The 18,428-nt window shown below is 40.0% G+C and overlaps 1 protein-coding gene across 1 annotated transcript in view; it reads right to left on the bottom strand.

The window, feature by feature from the left end:
• The window catches only part of LOC106875058 (serine/threonine-protein kinase 38-like), a 114,192-nt gene that overhangs the window by 33,235 nt on the left and 62,529 nt on the right, over nucleotides 1–18,428 (bottom strand). The window contains exons 2-3 of the mRNA XM_052973441.1: nucleotides 14,782–14,921; nucleotides 10,725–10,776 (exon numbers count right to left, since the gene is read on the bottom strand). Coding sequence (XP_052829401.1) covers nucleotides 10,725–10,776; nucleotides 14,782–14,921 — 192 coding nt within the window. The remainder of the gene's footprint in view (nucleotides 1–10,724; nucleotides 10,777–14,781; nucleotides 14,922–18,428) is intronic.

Raw genomic sequence — 18,428 nt, 5'->3', positions numbered from 1 at the left:
GTAAGTAGCTTGCTTACCAACCACATGGTTCCAGGTTCAGTCCCACTGCATGGCACCTTGGGCAAGTGTCTTCTACTATAGCCTCGGGCCCACCAAAGCCTTGAGTGGATTTGGTAGACGGAAACTGAAAGAAGCCCGTCGTATATATGTATATATATATATCTATGTATGTATGTTTGTGTGTGTGTTTGTCCCCCCACCATCACTTGACAACTGATGCTGGTGTGTTTGCGTCCCCGTAACTTAGCGGTTCAGCAAAAAGAGACCGATAGAATAAGTACTAGGTTTTTCCAAAGAATAAGTCCTGGGGTCGAGTTGCTTGACTAAAGGCGGTGCTCCAGCATGGCCACAGTCAAAAGACTGAAACAAGTAAAAGAGTAAAAAGAGTATTATTACTATTTGATTTGATATTTTTCAAAAATAATTTCTTGCCCGGTGGTGGTGCTGGTAACAGGTTTCCAAAAGACCAATCAGTGGTTTGCTGCATTTATAAGGTCGAGAAGTTACGAGACAGAATCAGCAGAACTTGGGTGAAACAGCAACCATGCAACCTATTTTTGTTTGAAAGAACCAGTTTATTGATTTTCATGCAAATGTTTACCTCTTTCACCAGTATATATATATTGTTAAAAGACACATATTACGCACTACATATATTCACAAATGCAGGTACAACACCAACGCTCCAAACACTGGTAGCCTGGAGCCTCTTATATTCCATACTAATTTACAATCAGGGGCTTTAAATTTCTGTGGCTGCCTGACTAGTTACTTGAACAGACTAGTAGCGTGCACAGTACGGTATTAATAAACCTGTATCATTTGTACTAAGGTACAAGTCCCTGGATTTCATTTAATTATTTAAACCCTTCAGCAATCAGATTACCATGCCAAACAAACACAGGAGTACGGTGCAGGCTTCTTTCTGCCTGGCCAGCTCCTGTCGAAAATGGCCAACCCGTGCCAGCATGGAAGGAGGAGGACGTTAAATGATGATGGTGATGATGACGATGGTGATGGTGATGACAGTGACAACAACAATGACGATGATGACAATGATGATGGTCATCTCTTTCTCCAGCTGTCACCTCCTGGATGTTCCACTCTAGTCAAGTGTAACAAGGTCAACGTTGTGTGTGTGTGTGTGAGGGAGAGAGAGAGAGAGAGAGAGAGAGAGAGAGAGAGAGAGAGAGAGAGAGAGAGAGAGAGAGAGAGAGAGAGAGAGAGAGCACACCATAACATTGAATAAAGATTACCATCATGCAAGTGGTGACCATCATTTCCAGCCTTCCGTAAAAACATGTCTGGTTACTGTCAAACATCAACTTGCATGGAAACAGGTGAGTGTTGGCAACAGAAGCACCAAGCCATAGAAAGTTGCTCTCAACAAATTCCATCAGGCTCACCCATCAAGCATAGAAAGACGGACATTAAATGACAGTGACAATGATGATCACGATAGAGAGAGACAGAAAGTCCACGCATTTTCCACCCACTGAACCCCATTCACAAAGCACAGGTGGACCCAAGGCTACGTAGAAAACTCTAAGGTACTGTATGCTGAGATCAAACCCAGATCCATGTGGTTAGGAAGCAAACTTCATAACTACACAACCATGCCTGTCTCCTTATACTTCACTGGTAAAATCATTTTATTTTCTTTTAATCTATTTTTGTTTGTTTCTTTATCTCACATTTGTTGTTTTTTTCTTTTTCTTTTTCTTTACACACTTTGCCAAAATAACAGAATATTTTCTTCAACTCAACAGCGAATGAAGTGACTTTCTAAACGCTTTGCCTATTGCTTGCTTGTGGCATTAAAGACGTGAAAAGGTGTTAGACAGAAGTAGCTTGACTTATTCATTGGCAACAGATTCAAACTTCACTCTGTTTACATTCACTGAAGAACTAACCACACCACCGCCTTTCAATCGCGTCTATGTAAAGAAGATGAAACACTTGCATAGCATCAAGGAAATCCTCTGTCAAGAGAACAGCGTAAGGAAATAAACACCTCCGTGTTACTTTACTACCAGTGTCACTAGTGTGTGTGTGTGTGTGTGTGTGCGTGCATGTGTGTGTGGGCCACGTTTTTACCTTTTGTTTCTGAGAGGTTATTATCTATCATCTTCTGCTTGTTTCAGTCATTGGATTGCAGCCATGCTGAAGCACCACCTTGAAGGGTTTTAGTTGTACACATCAACTCCAGTACTTAAGTTTGTTTCAGTTTTTTTTTATTTGGGGGGGGGGGCGCTTTCACAGACAACATCAATACAATAAAAGAATTCCTCCCAGACATTTGGCCTGCAAGATCCCTAGACCTCATCGTGTGTGATTTTTTTCTTGTGGGGATATGTAAAGGATTGCGTCTATGTTCCACTGCTACCCACTAACTTCGATGACTTTAAACACCAAATAACAACAGCAATCAACTCAGTGGATCATGATATGCTGATATGCATCTAGAAGGAATTCTCTTATCGCACTGATGTTGCCCATCGCTGCAGGTGGTGGCCACCTTGAACATTTGTAAGGCAGGAAATAAAAGTTGATTGTGAGTAAATACTTGTGACTTAGCTGGAGTTTTCTATTTCTTTTCCTTATCATAATATTGTGTAATGAAATCGGTTCATTCTTTTTGAATAACCCTGTATATAGATGACTCACCCTCCAATACCAAGGGCAATAGCTTTGCTGATATATACAACAAGTAAGAAAGCCCAGTAACCCATTAATTTAATATGAACACTTCTCATCTTCAATCAGCTCAATTTAAGTTGACCTGGGGTTAAACAATAACAGTAGCAGCAACATCTAAAGTACCAACTTATACATGTAACTTTTTTAGTTCTAAACAAGTTAGTTTGGGTGATTGGCAGAAAATGTAAAATGATTGATTTTAGCCAAAACCATACACACAACAACATCATTATTATAACAGTGACATTTTTTTTTCTGCTCCTGAGGAGCAGGGTTACGTCCATCACCCCACTCCACACTCAAACACACACATACACTGGACCTTCTCCTAAAAGACGAACGTGCCAAAGCCCAAATTATGCAAACAGCTCAGTAGCAAACCTGAATAACTTGATCAGTGATGATGATGATGATGATGATGATGAAGGTGGTGCTGGTGGTGGTGGTGATGTTCCCAGCAACTCGGTCAACTGGATGCCTGAATTTACTTACTCTCCAACCAAATGGTAAAAGTGTGTGCACATGTATGTGTGTGTGTGCATGCGCATTTGTGTGTGCATGTGTGTCGTGTGTGCGAGAGAGAGAGAGAGAGAGAGAGAGAGAGAGAGAAAGAGAGAGAGAGAGAGAGAGAAAGAGAGAGAGAAAGAGAGAGAGAAAGACAGAGAGAGATAGAGTTCAGGTAGGGAAAGAGAAGAGAAACAGAAATGACATCCGTTTGTTTCTGATTCCTCCACCTCTCTGACAAGAGAGTGAGAGAGAGAGAGAGAGAAAGATAGAGAGAGAGTGAGTGTGCGAGTGGTAGAGAAAACAAATCAGAAATTTTCTCTCTTTTTTAACTAAAGAGTTCCACAAACAGAAGATGTGACATGAGAAAGTGTGAATATCTAACATGATCTGACCTCCTTTTTAAATATCAAACACACACACACACACATATATACACACACATATACACACACACAAAAACTAGTGCAGGTATGGGAAGGGAAGTTGAATTTGTGTACATTTCCCATCCACTACTCCCTAACCCTGACACCTATTCTTGCAATTCGAGTGATTAATCTGTAACCCTTCCATGACCATCCATACTACTCGCGAAATGCACCGCCTCCGTGTTTTAATTAATTCTGACTTAAATCATGAATATTTAGGGGCTTTGATACAATTATTGTTTGCATAGTTGGCAGGCATGGCTGTGTGGTTGAGAAGCTGGCTTCCCAACCATGTGGCCTTGGGTTCAATTTCATTGCATGGCACCATGGACAAGTGTCTTCTACAATAGGTCAACCAAGGCCTTTGTACGTGGACTTGGTAGATGGAAACTGAAAGAAGCTTGTCATATGAATGTATGTAATGCATGTATGTAGCGTGTCTATGTAATTTATGAATGCAATGTGCCTATGTATGTAATGCATGAATGTAGTGTGTGTATGTATGTATGTAAAGTGTGTAATGTATGTGTGTAATATCTGCCATATATGTATGTCGTGTATGCATGTATGAGTGTAATGGTATGTATGAATGTATGTAATGTAATGCGTGTAATGTATGTACGTAATGTACGAATGTATGAATCTATGTAATATATGTGTGTATTATGTAATGTATGCATTATGTAATGTATGTAATGTACATATGTAATGTATTATGTAATGTGTGTATGTAATGTATGTATGTAATATTTTGGCACAAGGCCTGAAATGTCGGAGGAGATGGTGTATTGATTATATTGATACCCAGTGCTCAACTGGTACTTATTTTATCAGCCCCGAAAGGATGGTAGGAAAAAGTCAACCTTAGCAGAATTTGAACTAAAAACATGAAGCATTTTTCCCATGTGGTAAAGATTTTGCCAGCTTACTGCCTTATATGACTGTGTTAATAAGGCAGTTGTGTATCACAGGACCAACTGGGATCTCAGGTGGTTTCAAAAGGTCAAATACATCTTTCTGGTTCCAGAATTGTCAATTCACTTCTGGCATTGAAATATTTTTATTCTTATCTTTTTAGCATTCAAATTAATTTGTCAAATGTAATTCTTACTTACTCACATACGTTTGAATTAACCATGCATTATTTCGTAGCTTCAAGATTTCAGTGACGTGATTGTATATTTTTAGAATAACACAGTAGAGTAGAGAGACCAGATATAGCTAGTTTAAACATAAAAGAACATAGAATATTTGGGCCAGATATGGCTGGTTGAAATGCTAAGCAGTTAATCATGCATTAGCTTATAGCTTTGAGATTTCAATTGTTTATTTTTAGAATGATAAAGTAAGGGAGGCAGGAGAGGCCAAGTCTGGGCAGTTTGAACATAAAACAGGTAGAATAGCTGGGCCAGACATGGCTGGTTTAAACATTAAAGGGTTAACCCAAAGTCAGATCTGAACCAGTAGATCTACACTTAAAGATGTGCCAAATGTATTGTAACCTTCTTCTAACTCGGTGTTTCTTCGTAAGCTTAGTACTTATTCTATTGATCTCTTTTGCTAAACTGCTAAGTTACAGGGACATAAACACACCGGCATTGGTTGTCAAGCAATGGTGTGGGGGACAAACACAGACACAAAGACACACACACACACACACACACACACACACACAAATCACATCATCATCGTTTAACGTCCGCTTTCCATGCTAGCATGGGTTGGACGATTTGACTGAGGACTGGTGAAACCAGATGGCAACACCAGGCTCCAAGAGTGTAGTGGGTGCTTTTACATGCCACCGGCGCAAAGGCCAGTCAGGCGGTACTGGCAACGGTCACGCTCAAAATGGTGTATTTTATGTGCCACCCGCACAAGAGCCAGTCAAGGGGCACTGGCAGCGATCTCACTCCGTCTACCAAATCCAGTTACAAGGCATTGGTTGACCCAGAGCTATAGTAGAAGACACTTGCCCAAGGTGTCATGCAGTGGGACTGAACCCAGAACCATGTGGTTTGGAAGTTAATCTTCTTACCACACGGCCACTCCATATATATTTCACACATAAATAGCCATCCGTGTCTCATACACAATGTATATACACAATGCCGATATGCCAGTTACCATAGTATTTATCCTGAGGCAGCATCTCTTTATGGACTTGCTGTATTAAAACCACAATAACTTATCAGAAATAGATGAAAATTCATCCCAACAGCAGCCAGCAAGAGCACCACCAGAAGCAATTCGGCCTGTTTGGGCCGCATGCATATACATAGAGTAAATATAAGATACTTCATCACCTCACTGCCACCAACCCTCACATTGCCAATAACGACATTGAATAGAAAGATAGTGTGGGAGGGAGATTAACCACCTGATTTCTCTGCCATACACTGCTTCATGTTGTATTTTTAATTCTTGCATGTTATAAATAAGCTTGATCAGCAGTCACTGTGTATCTGTGAGTGTAAGTTTGAAAGTACATGCATGTGTGTGTGTGAGAGAGAGGGGTGTAAATGTGTGTGTGTGTGTGTGTGTGTGTGTGGTGAAAAAGTGCATAAATGAGTGTGTGTCAATGTGTGCGAAAGAGTGTGTGTGTGTGTATGAGACAACGACTGTGTGTGTGTGTGTGTGTGTGTGTCACTGTGTGTGAATGTTAGTTGTGTGTGTGTGTGTCAGTGTGTGTATGTGTTTGTGGTGAAAAAAGTGCATGAATGAGTGTGTCAATGTGTGAGAAAGAGTGTATGTGTGTGTATATGAGACAACGACTGTGTGAGTGTGTTAGTGTGTGTGTCTGTATGTGTGTGTCAGTAAGCCCATATGTGTGTGTGCATGTTTGTCACTGTGTGTGAATGTTAGTTGTGTGTGTGTGTCAGTGTGTGCGTGTGTCAGTGTGTGTGTGTATGTGTGTGTGCAGCATGTGTCAGTGCATGCATGTGTGTGTATAAATGTGTGTGAGTGAGTGTACACGTAAATGTGCGTGTGTGTGTGTGTGCGTGTGTGTGTGTGTATGTATAAATGTGTGTGAGTGAGTGTACATGTAAATGTGCATGTGTGTGTGTGTGTACATATATATATATAGATATGATGAATGTGGTGGGTTGAGGAGGGAGATGTCCACATCTAAATATGTAAACAGCAAAATTTCAGTGAAGCAAGACTGGTTTCTAATTATGTCAGTGAGAGGAGGAGGAGGGAAGGAACAGGTGGAGGTGGCAGAGGAGTGAAAGAAAGAGAGGGGGGGAAGTTGTTAGAAAGCAGTCAAGTGGGAGGGAGAGGAGATAGGTGTATGATGGTGGTGGTGGGGGTGCATGGAAGACAGGAGAGAAGGAGGCCATATGGCAATGGAGATAACTGAACAACCTCATGGAACTCAAGCTCTCTCTCTCTTTCTCTCCCTCATCATCATCTGTCTTTCCTCTTCTCTCTCCTCTCCCATAAACACTTAATCTTTCTCCTTCCCTCAATATACTTACAATCTCTCTCTCTCTTTTTCTTCTCCATACACACACACACACACACACACACACACTCTCATTCTAGCACTTTCAAGGATTCCATCTCACTTCTCACTCAGCCATCTGTATTCCACTGCCACCCACCCCCACAATCACCACCACCACCACCACCACCACCACTATCACCATCCTCTAGAAAAACGGTTTAACGATCCTAATTAGCAAACTAAAACTCATCAATGCCTGTTCAGTCACATTTTTGGCACTACAGTTATCAAACTACAGAACCACAGCAACACCCCAACCAGCCAACAAGCCACCACCACCACTATCATAGCAACACTGCACCCCACCCCACGCCTTCACTTTAGAGAGCCTGGCTGACATTCAGCCAGATTTAACAGAGACAGATGTTCCAAAGATGCCCAGAAATGATGTGTACTTTGCCCAAGGTCACACAGAATGACACACTAACTTCTTCCAAAGTTACATCACAACTTTAGTCCCTTCTCCGACGGCACAACATTAATTTTTCCCCACATTCATAATAATAATAATTTATTTCTTTATTGCCCCCAGGGGGCTAAATATAGAGGGGACAAACAAGGACAGAGAGAGGATTTAAGGCAATTACGTCAACCCAGTCCGTAACTGGTACTTATTAAATCGACCCCGAAAGGATGAAAGGCAAAGTCAACCTTGGCGGCATTTCGCCAGGTGTGCCAATAATTTTGCCAGCTTCACACCCTCCTCTCTACTATAGATACAAGGTCTGAGATTTTAAGGGAGGGGACTAGTTGATTACATCGACCCCGACCCCTACCCAGTACTCAAATGGTACTTATTTCATCAACCCCCGAAAGGATGAAAAGGAAAGTTGACCTCGGCGGAATTTGAACTCAGAATGTAACAACGGGTAAAGTATTGCTAAGCATTTTGTCCAGCGTCCTAACAATTCTACCAGCTCACCAATAATAATAATAATCCCTTCTACTAAAGGCACAAGGCCTGAAATTTTAGGGGTGGGGACTAGTTAATTACATCAACCCCAGCATACGATTTTGCCAGCTTGTTGCCATAATGACAATGATAATAATAATCTTACTATAATAGGCATTATGTCCGTCTGTCCATCTTTTCCCTTTCCACGGTCAAACGGCTGAACCAATGGTCACAATGCTTTTCGGGGTTACAAAGGAGGTAATCAAGAAGGCTTTTAACGAAGAAAATGTGAAAAAGTATGATTATTTATTTAGTGGATATTGAGTTTTGTATTAATAAACTAAACTTCCACTTGTGAAGACCTGTTGAGGCAAGTGAAATTGAAACCGAACTAAATCCGATGACTGGCACCTCTGCCAACGTCGTCTCCCTCATTAGACACGAAACTCAGCTTGCGAAGACTTATTGGGGCAAGCGAAAGCGAAATTGTGATGGCATCTGTGCCCAGCGACGCCTTTCTGGCACTTGTGCTCACGGCATGTGCAAGGACTTTCGAGCGAGATCATTGCCAGTGCCCCTGGACTGGCTCTTGTGTGGGTGGCACATAAAATACACCATTTTGAGCATGGCCGTTGCCAGTACCGCCTGACTGGCCTTCGTGCTGGTGGCACGTAAAAGCACCCACTATACTCTCGGAGTGGTTGGCGTTAGGAAGGGCATCCAGCTGTAGAAACTCTGCCAAATCAGATTGGAGCCTGGTGTAGCCATCTGGTTTCACCAGTCCTCAGTCAAATCATCCAACCCATGCTAGCATGGAAAGCGGACGTTAAACGACGATGATGATGATGATGATGATGATGAAATCACCTTGGATTTTTTTTGTGTTAAAATTCCGGCGACAAGGATTAACTCTGGACCCCTCACCACATTTCCTTTCATCGAGAAATTCAGGAAGACAACAGCTTGGATGAGGAACTATGGGAAATGCAAGCTACAGCAACAGCAACCACCACCACCACCACCACCACCTTTAGCACTCTACTAGATGTAGTTTTCAAATAATTCACTCATCACAGCTGGACTATGTAAAGAAAGTAATTTTATCTTTCCTCCTCACTTTTTTCTCCCTGTTTGCCATACACACTATCTATCTCTCTATCATGTTACTGTGAAATGCGATACATTCACTAGGAAGGAGAAACAAAGATTTTAGCTCGGAGCTGGCTTCAGCCATTCTCTGGTTTTAAACTAAAAAACATTAAACTATCACACCTACCAACTCTCACTTACACTACCAGCATCTCCACCACATCTAATGAAGGAACCTCTAAATCATGTTTGAGCAACCTGCGGCCCTCGATATGTTGCTGCGCGGCCCTCAACGAGATTCTAAGTTACTAATTTCATACTAAGACAGATAAAATTAAGAAGAACTGCAAAAAATTCAGTGTAAAGTGGGCAAGTAATATTTCATGCGTATGTGTTCTATTATGTGGCCCTGCGGCCCCCAGTTGAGGGCAAGTTGCCCATCCCTGCTCTACATGGTGATGCACCACCTAGAAATAGCAACCAAATTACATTTTTGTCTTTAAAATGAAATTGATACATTGGATAATGTGGTCCAAGGTATGCTTATGTTTGAACAAAGTGACCGCTTGATTAAGGCTGCAGTGTCTTTGATCGCAGGTTTACTCAAAAAAGGATTGACCTGGGGTTAAACAACACCAGCAACCAGTAAGGCCACAATCATATAGTCATATAACGACCGACCGCCATCGCCAACACCGAGGAAACCACCACTATCACTACCACTACCACCACGACTGCAACACCACTAACAACTTTCTTTGAAATAACAACACTAAAACTAATTAAGTTTTATCTTTAGGTTGAGATAAAGTGGGAAGGTGTGTATGGGAGGAGGAGGAGGAGGAGATGTAATTTGATGCAACAGCTAGATTAACTCTTTTGTGATCATTTAACTAACGCAGTAAGGTTGTCCATGGGTTTCAATTAATATTTGAAAATAATCAAGAATTGGAAGGAATTTAGTAGAAGATAAATTCTTCATTACTATATTATCTAGCACACAACATATTGTGTTAACATTCAAACAACGTCGCTATCTTTCCAAATCTTGTTGCCGTTCGGATGAAATTTTTGGTCCTCCAAAATTGTCTCCGTGTAAAGCTAACCTGCTTTTCTTTTGGCTTTTGGCTCTCTGTCTTGGTCTGAACAATTCGACGTGTCTGCCAGAAAACATAGTATTTAGTTCGGAGTTGATAACTTAATGAAATGCTCTGGCAGAAAAGGTTTATATTTAAATATAAACATTCTAAAACAATATTTCTAACACAGAAGCAAGGGCAGAAGGCAGAGTGGTCAGAATGAAATGGATTAAAGGAAAGAATTATAAAAATAATTTTTTTTTAAATATTGAATACTTTTGATGATCTGTATGTGTGTGACGGGAGAGAGAAAGTGTCATCATTTCTAATATCCATTTTTCTATGCTTGCATGAATTAGATGGAGTTTACTCAGGCAGATTTTCTACACCTGGCGAAGAGGACTCAAACAGAGAATTTCCCAAAGTAAATAACAACATGGGCCTTACAAAAAAAAAAAGGAAGAAGTAAAATTATTATCATCATTATCATCATTATTATTATTATTATTATTATTATTTACCTGCTCTTCAGAAAGTCCTTCTTCTTCCATTGACTGCTCGAGCATACGATACCTGAAGAATACAAAGAAACATTGAAAAATATATGGAAATAACCCACAATCACTATTTGCATGCACAAGAAAATTTAACAAACAGAGAAAATACAGAAATGCAGATTCTTATATTTTTCATTTTTTTGTACACCTAGTTTTTACTATATGACATCCATTTTAACATTCCCGCTTTTTCTGTCTTGTTCTCTCTCTCTTCATCAGCACAACAATTGTCCAACTTCAGATTATGTCCCCTTCAAAAGTGGAGCTGACCCTAGTTGATATTTGGGAATTTTGGTACATCTTCTAGAAGGAGAGATAGTTTTAATAAATTATGAATTTTTGCTGTATGGTATTTGACATACCGGTATTTGCCTGTCTCTATCATTTATCATATATATCTGTTGATTCACCCAAAGCTATAAATTATAGGACTCAATACAAATATGGAACGTTCTTTATATATACATAACAGTTTTCCACACAGTTTCCATCTTCCAAATTCATTCACAAGGTATTGGTTAGCCCAGGGCTATAATAGAAAACACTTGCCCTCAGTGCCACACAGTAGGACTGAACCTGAAACAACACGGTCGCAAAACAAGCTTCTTAACCACACAGCCACAGAAATTTAGAACATATAAATACATTTCTTAATGTTCTTTTGAGTTTAGGTACAATGAAACTATAAATATAATTTAAATTACAGAAAATTAATTGCTTTTTTATTGAATAAAAGAAGTTTAATTATTATGAAGATGTCATATTTCAAATTTCAGTCTCTATATTTTGCAGTTTTCTTTTAAAATAGAATTTTATTATTTCCGTGGTGCAAGAACAAATGGGAGGGTGGGGGATTAGCAGAATTGTTAGCATGCCATATGAAATACCTTGTGATATTTATGATGGCTCTTAATTGAATCTCACCAAGGGTGACTTTGGTCTTTCAGCTCTTCAAGGCCAATATAAAGTACCATTCAAGTACCAGGGTCGATTTAATTAACCAAGCCTCTCCACAACTCAAATTAATAATTGTGAGCCTAAATTAGGAATTCTATTTTTTCTAACAGTGGGTCGTGGGTCGAGTTGGATCTTGCAGCACACCAGTCTTTCACAATGCACAAATGTGCCACTACGCATGCACCAACATGCCATGACACACCAGCGCGTTCCGAAGCACCAGTGTTCTATAACATGAGTGTGCCACAACCTACCAGCGTGTCACGACTCACCAGCGTGTCACAGCACACCAATGTACCATAATAATGTGCCATGACACACTAACATGTCACAACACACCAGCATGCTATGACACACCAGTGTGTTACGACATGCCAGCATGTCACACTAATGTCACAACCCACCAGTGTACCACCAGTAGCATAAGATATGAAATACTTATTAAGACGTGGAACTAATCAACTGCTATTGCAGTGCAGACGAATAATGGAATGAATATAAAGAGAACCACTATGGAGAACTAACCAATTCCAAAGAGGAACCAGTAACATTCTTAAAGCTCATTGGTTGTTTCAAAGATGACTCATGAGGAAGAAAAGAGATGAGTCATATGAAGAACTACAGTCGATGTCAGTTACTATAAAGATTCACAATAACAATAAACGGTGATGAGAATATATTACGATTGTGGAAATGGTGGTGGTGGTGGTGGTGGTGGTGGTGGAGGAGTGATAGTGATGGAACGGTTGGTAGGGTATGGGTGGTGGTGGAAAGGATTGCAGTGCGGGTGGTGGTGGAAGACAGGGGGACGAGAGGAGAGAAAACCAAAGAAAGGGGAAAAAATAACTCGATGTATAGATGTATGTGTGCCTGTAAAGCGTGTTCAAATGTTGACTTGTGGATCACTGTGTATTTATGCATATATGTCTAGATTATGCAAACAGACACACAAACACACACGTGTGTATGTATGAGTATATACATAAAATATATGTGTGTGTGTGTGTGTATATATATCGCAATGTTAAAAGCTCTTGTATAATGTCTTATATAATTTTTGGGGGGTTTTTTTGTGTTTTTTTCCCTCTGTTGAGGTTGTGTTTGAAGCTCACCCCAAAACACACATAAGTGTAACTTCACTTTATCACTGTTTGCCGTGTCCTACTCATATGGAAATGGACCTTCAACAACAATAGATGACCGATTCTGCCAGCTTACATTCTTGCGCTTCTACCTTATCACACACACACCCACCACCACCAACCCTACCGCCACCCCTGCACACCCACATACCTACACACTGTTAGTCACACCAAAGTAAAAATATAGAAAACACACACACACACACCAAGGCAAATTAAAACAAAGTTTCAAAGTTTCCCATTCTTTTAGTCCAGTGTAAACATGTAACAGCGTTACTGTCGTAACCACGACCACTGTCACCACAGCAACCACTCTAACTGCCATCATCATGGTTTTAAAGCCACTTTTTTTATGCTGGCATGGCTTGGACAGATCCATAGCCATACAGTGACCACCCACTTTCTTTTTTTTCAGTCCATCGTTACACAAGACGACAGAGAAAAACTACTAATTTTTTTTTATAGTGTAGGTCAGAGTTTCCACAGATGGATGCTCTTCCTAACACAAACAGCTCTACCACAAGGTTTGGTAATTTTAACACCATCAGCACTAGGGAGACCATCTGAAGTAGTACTAGGACTAAAGGAATGACCCAATCCCTCTTCTGCGTGTGGTCAGGGATTCAACACTTGACCTAATCGTCATCAGAGTGTAGAGACAACACTGAAGATTTCAACATCATTACAGTTTCTTATTTCTTTATTGCCCACAAGGGGCTAAACATAGAGGGGACAAACAAAGACAGACAAAGGAATTAAGTCGACTACATCGACCCCAGTGCGTAACTGGTACTTATTTTATCAACCCCAAAAGGATGAAAGGCAAAGTGGACCTCGGCAGAATTTGAACTCAGAACGTCACGGCAGACGAAATACCACTAAGTATTTCGCCCGGCGTGCTAACGTTTCTGCCAGCTCGCCCCCTTTATCATTACAGTTTCTATGAAGCAAGGCAGCTCAGAAGAACTACAGACTGAAGATGACCTCTCGTTGTTGTTGTTGTTTTGTCTCCAAGTCAGCTCTGACCAAACAGACTGTTGAGATCAAAAACATTCCAGTCCATAACCACTCTGTCTTTTCGGAGGTGTATCTGGGACTACATTAGTGGCAGATGTCATCTGAGGGAGATCCACCTGCTATGTCTAGCAGTTAAGCAACCATATAGAGTTCCCCCTCCCCCATTCATGAGTTCAATGATATATTGTGTCTACTACAGGATGAAAGGGTTTTGGCAAACGCAACAAACTGATTGATTGATTAACTGAATGATTAATCAAACAACTAATTAGTTAATTGGTCAAATAGCTAACTAAGTGAAGAGTGATAAAGAAGTGAAATTGAACCAGTGCTTGTGTTTATTATTGGCATAATGACCCTCCCAAGATACAAAAAAAAAAGCCAAACTTTTTGACATCAAAGACTTAAGGGTATATGTAGGCAATGACAAACACCATCAATCACAACCACAAGCTCATCATCCTCACCGCCTACAATGAAAACCTCCGCTAACATCTACCGCATTCTGAAGACGGGACTGAAAACATTTTTACAATAATGAGGAGTTTTGAAAGTTTTTCTGTTCTAAACTTAACACAAAACAAAACCAAAAACAGGAAAAACTATTCAAAAATTAAACTCACAGCCATATTTCAAAATAATGTGTATGTGTGCGTGTATGCATGTGTGTGTGTGTGTGTGTGTGTGTGTGTGTGTGTGTGTGTGTGTGTGTGTGTGTGTGTGTGTGTGTGTGTGTTATTTCCTTATCACTTGTAGTTATCAAACAGAATAAGTTTCTTTGCTGTCTAATTCTATGTTCTGGTTATTTATGTGTTCTGTTTTTAAAAGAGGAAAATTGTAAGGAAATAAAAAAACAAAAAAAAAACAACAAAAAAACTGACATTTGCATTAAAACTATGGCTTACCGTATTTCCCGCTCTTCATGTTGCATAAGCAGGTTGGTATAGTAATTTTCCAAGGTCACTTTGGCCTTGGTGACCTTGTCCACTGTGTGACTGCTAATCTGAATTTGTTCTCCCACTGTGGCCATTTTGGAGGGATGACTCTAGAAACACAAACAAAATAAGAAAAATAAATAATAATAATAAAAATCAAGATAGATTAGGATATCATCATCATCATCACCAACATTTAACATCCATTTTCCATGCTGGCATGGGTTGGACGGCTTGACAAGAACTGGCAAGGCCAGTGGCAACACCATGTTCTACTGTCTTGGTTGGATACCCTTCCTAGTGCCAACCACTTTACAGAGAGTACTAAATACTTTTTACGTGGCCCCATCATCAGCGCTTTTAATGTCATTGTTGACAGGGGATGAAACAGGGGCAGACTGAGAATATTAAGGGCCCTTGGGCATAACTGTTCACTGGGCCTTTTAGCATTGACATCAAAGGGAGTCAACATGTAGAGTGCAAGCCCCTCAGAGGTCCAGGCCCCTTAGCATTGATATCAAAAAGAGTTAACATGTAGAGTGGGGGCCCCTCAGAACTCAGGGCCCTCGGGCAGTACCCGATTGACCGACAGCTCAGTCCGTCCCTGGGATGAAAACTGAAGAGAGTTTGGGATACCAAAAAGTTCCTCACAAAAAGCTTTAAATTCTGTAGAAAACATACAAATTAAAAAGAAATATTTGTTAAAATCTGGGTTCACAAAAGGATGTAAACGAGTAATTTAAATATTGCTAAAGTAAACATTGATCAAGTAATTAGACAATGACGATAATGAGCTAAGACTGTCTTGGAACATAAATGGAAATGAAATCTAAAAGATGAATAAGTAAATCGCAGCAAATACAAAATTATAAGATACTCCTGGATAAACACAACACTACATTTACACACACACACACACACAAATGTGTGTGTGTGTGTGTGTGTGTGTGTATGTATGTATGTATGTGCGTGTGTGCATTAAATGGATAGACAGATAGACAGACAGACACACAGGTAGACATATATAGATAGAAAGATAGACAGATATAGACAGACAGATAGATATAGATAGACGGATAGATATAGATAGAGATAGATATATAGATATATATATATAGACAGATATATATATATAGACAGATATATATATATAGACAGATATATATATATATATACAGACATATAGACATAGATATAGAGATAGATATAGATAGATAGATAGAGATAAACAGACAGATATAGACAGACAGACAGATATAGAGAGACAGACAGATAGACAGGCCAGCAGAAAAGTAGACAGGTAGACAGGAAGATAGATAGAGAGACAGATATGTAGAGAGACAGATAGGTAGTCAGACAGCCAGACAGGCAGGCAGACAGACAGATAATTAGACATATAATTGACTAGATATATAGATATACAGATAAACAGATAGATGAATAAGTGGGAGTGTTTGTTTATATGTATGGTTAATCCAAACCAGAATAAACATTTCTGAATTATGCTTTCATTCAATTCCTCTTTCAAGTCAGCCCAAGGTCGTCAATTGACCGACACAGTTAATTTCTGTTAATTTCAATTAGCAATCTCCTATTTATGTTACACATTAATATACATATACCACACTGTACATACACACACACGACCAACCTACCAATATATTCAGCCACCTGTCTTACTACATATATATATATATATATATATATATATATATATATATATACAGTGTGTGTGCATGTATATATATATACATATATATAGGCACAGGAGTGGCTGTGTGGTAAGTAGCTTGCTTACAAACCACATGGTCAGGGTTCAGTTCCACTGTGTGGCACCTTGGGTAAGTGTCTTCTACAATAGCCTCAGGCCGACCAAAGCCATGTGAGTGGATTTGGTAGATGGGAAACTATATATATATATATATATATATATACACACACACTTGTGTGTGTTTGTCCCGCCACCATCGCTTGACAACCGAGGATGGCATGTTTATGTCCCGGTAACTTAGCAGTTCGGCAAAAGAGGTCAATAAGATAAGTACTGGGCTTACAAAGAATAAGTCAAAGGGTTGATTTGTTTGACTAAAGGCGGTGCTCCAGCATGGCCGCAGTCAAAGGACTGAAACAAATGAAAGCAAAAAAATACATACATCATCATCATCATCATCGTTTAATGTCTGTTTTCCATGCTGGCATGGGTTGGACGGTTTGACATGGGGTTGGCCAGCTGGAGAGCTGGGGTCTGGGAAGCCAGGAGGCTGCACCAGACTCCAATCTGATCTGACAGTGTTTCTACAGCTGGATGCCCTTCCTAATGCCAACCACTCCAATCTTTACTATAAAGTACTGTTGACATGGAGACCTTCTGAATGGCCTTTCTCGGTCTCTTGGATACCACTCAGCAATAGAAAATGTGCTCAACACAAAGCTTGGACTTGACCCTACATGCCAGTCTCTTCAATAGCATCAGCCTATCAGTTCTCTTAAATGCAAGTGAGAGACATGGACTGCTACAACGAGGGAAGAACACCGATTGGCTATGACTCAAAGGGTCATGGAAAGACCCACATTTAGGAATATCATTGCGAAAGCATATCCCAAATGGAGTAATTCAAGAACAGTGTAGAGTGAATGTCGTTGTCACAGAATACCAAAAGCACAAGTTCCAATGGACCAAACATGTCACAAGGTTCACAGACAACAGATGGACCATACTACACACACACACACGTGTGTGTGTGTGTGTGCATGTGTATGTGCTTGTGTGTGTACACAAGTATGTATATACAGTCGTGTGTATGTGTACTGAATAGAAACAAAGTGCCACTCCGATAAACTACTAGATTTTCCTTCTCGTAAATGAGCCTCTGTAATTAACTACATTTTCTAAGTGAGAAAGAATATAATTAGTCTGGAAACTAATTTCTGTGGGACATCATGTGTAACAAGAGTCAGGCAGCAGCAGCAACAACAACAACAATCGTAATAAACAAACAATACCTACAACGGCAGCAATAACGAAAAGAAATAGGAACACCAGCAGCAACAGTAACAACAGCAGGAAGAAGGCAAACAACAACAGCAGCAGTGCTAAGACCACCACTACCAGTACCGCTAACAAGCAATACAAGCTAAAGAAGAGACCAATACACACACACACACACACACACATCATTATCATCATTTTACATCCCCGTTCCATGCTGGCATGGGCTGGAAGGTTCAACAGAATCTAACACGTTGTGTAGCAACGTCTCAGTTGTGGCACGGTTTCTACAGCAGGATGCCCTTAGTAAGGCCAACAAACTTCTGCAGACTGGTTTGTATATACAGAGTGTCGTAATGGACCACTGAAATCTACAAGTTTTTTTTTCATTCTCTCTCTGTTTATTTTCTCTCATTTCTTTCTGCTGAAGAGCATAGGCTCAAAACGTTAAAGACTGTTTCGTTTTTCCCGAGCGTCAAACTAATTACACTTGCTCATTGTTCATACACCTGTCTTCGTCTTTTGTTTCTTATAAATTTTAACTAATATATATATATATATATATATACAGACACACACATACAATGGCTTCTTTCAGTGTGTGTGTGTGTGTGTGTGTGTGTGTGTG

This window comes from Octopus bimaculoides, chromosome 15 (assembly GCF_001194135.2).
Source record: "Octopus bimaculoides isolate UCB-OBI-ISO-001 chromosome 15, ASM119413v2, whole genome shotgun sequence".
Taxonomy (NCBI): Eukaryota; Metazoa; Mollusca; class Cephalopoda; order Octopoda; family Octopodidae; genus Octopus; species Octopus bimaculoides.
This window is presented reverse-complemented; position numbering and strand designations above follow the sequence as displayed.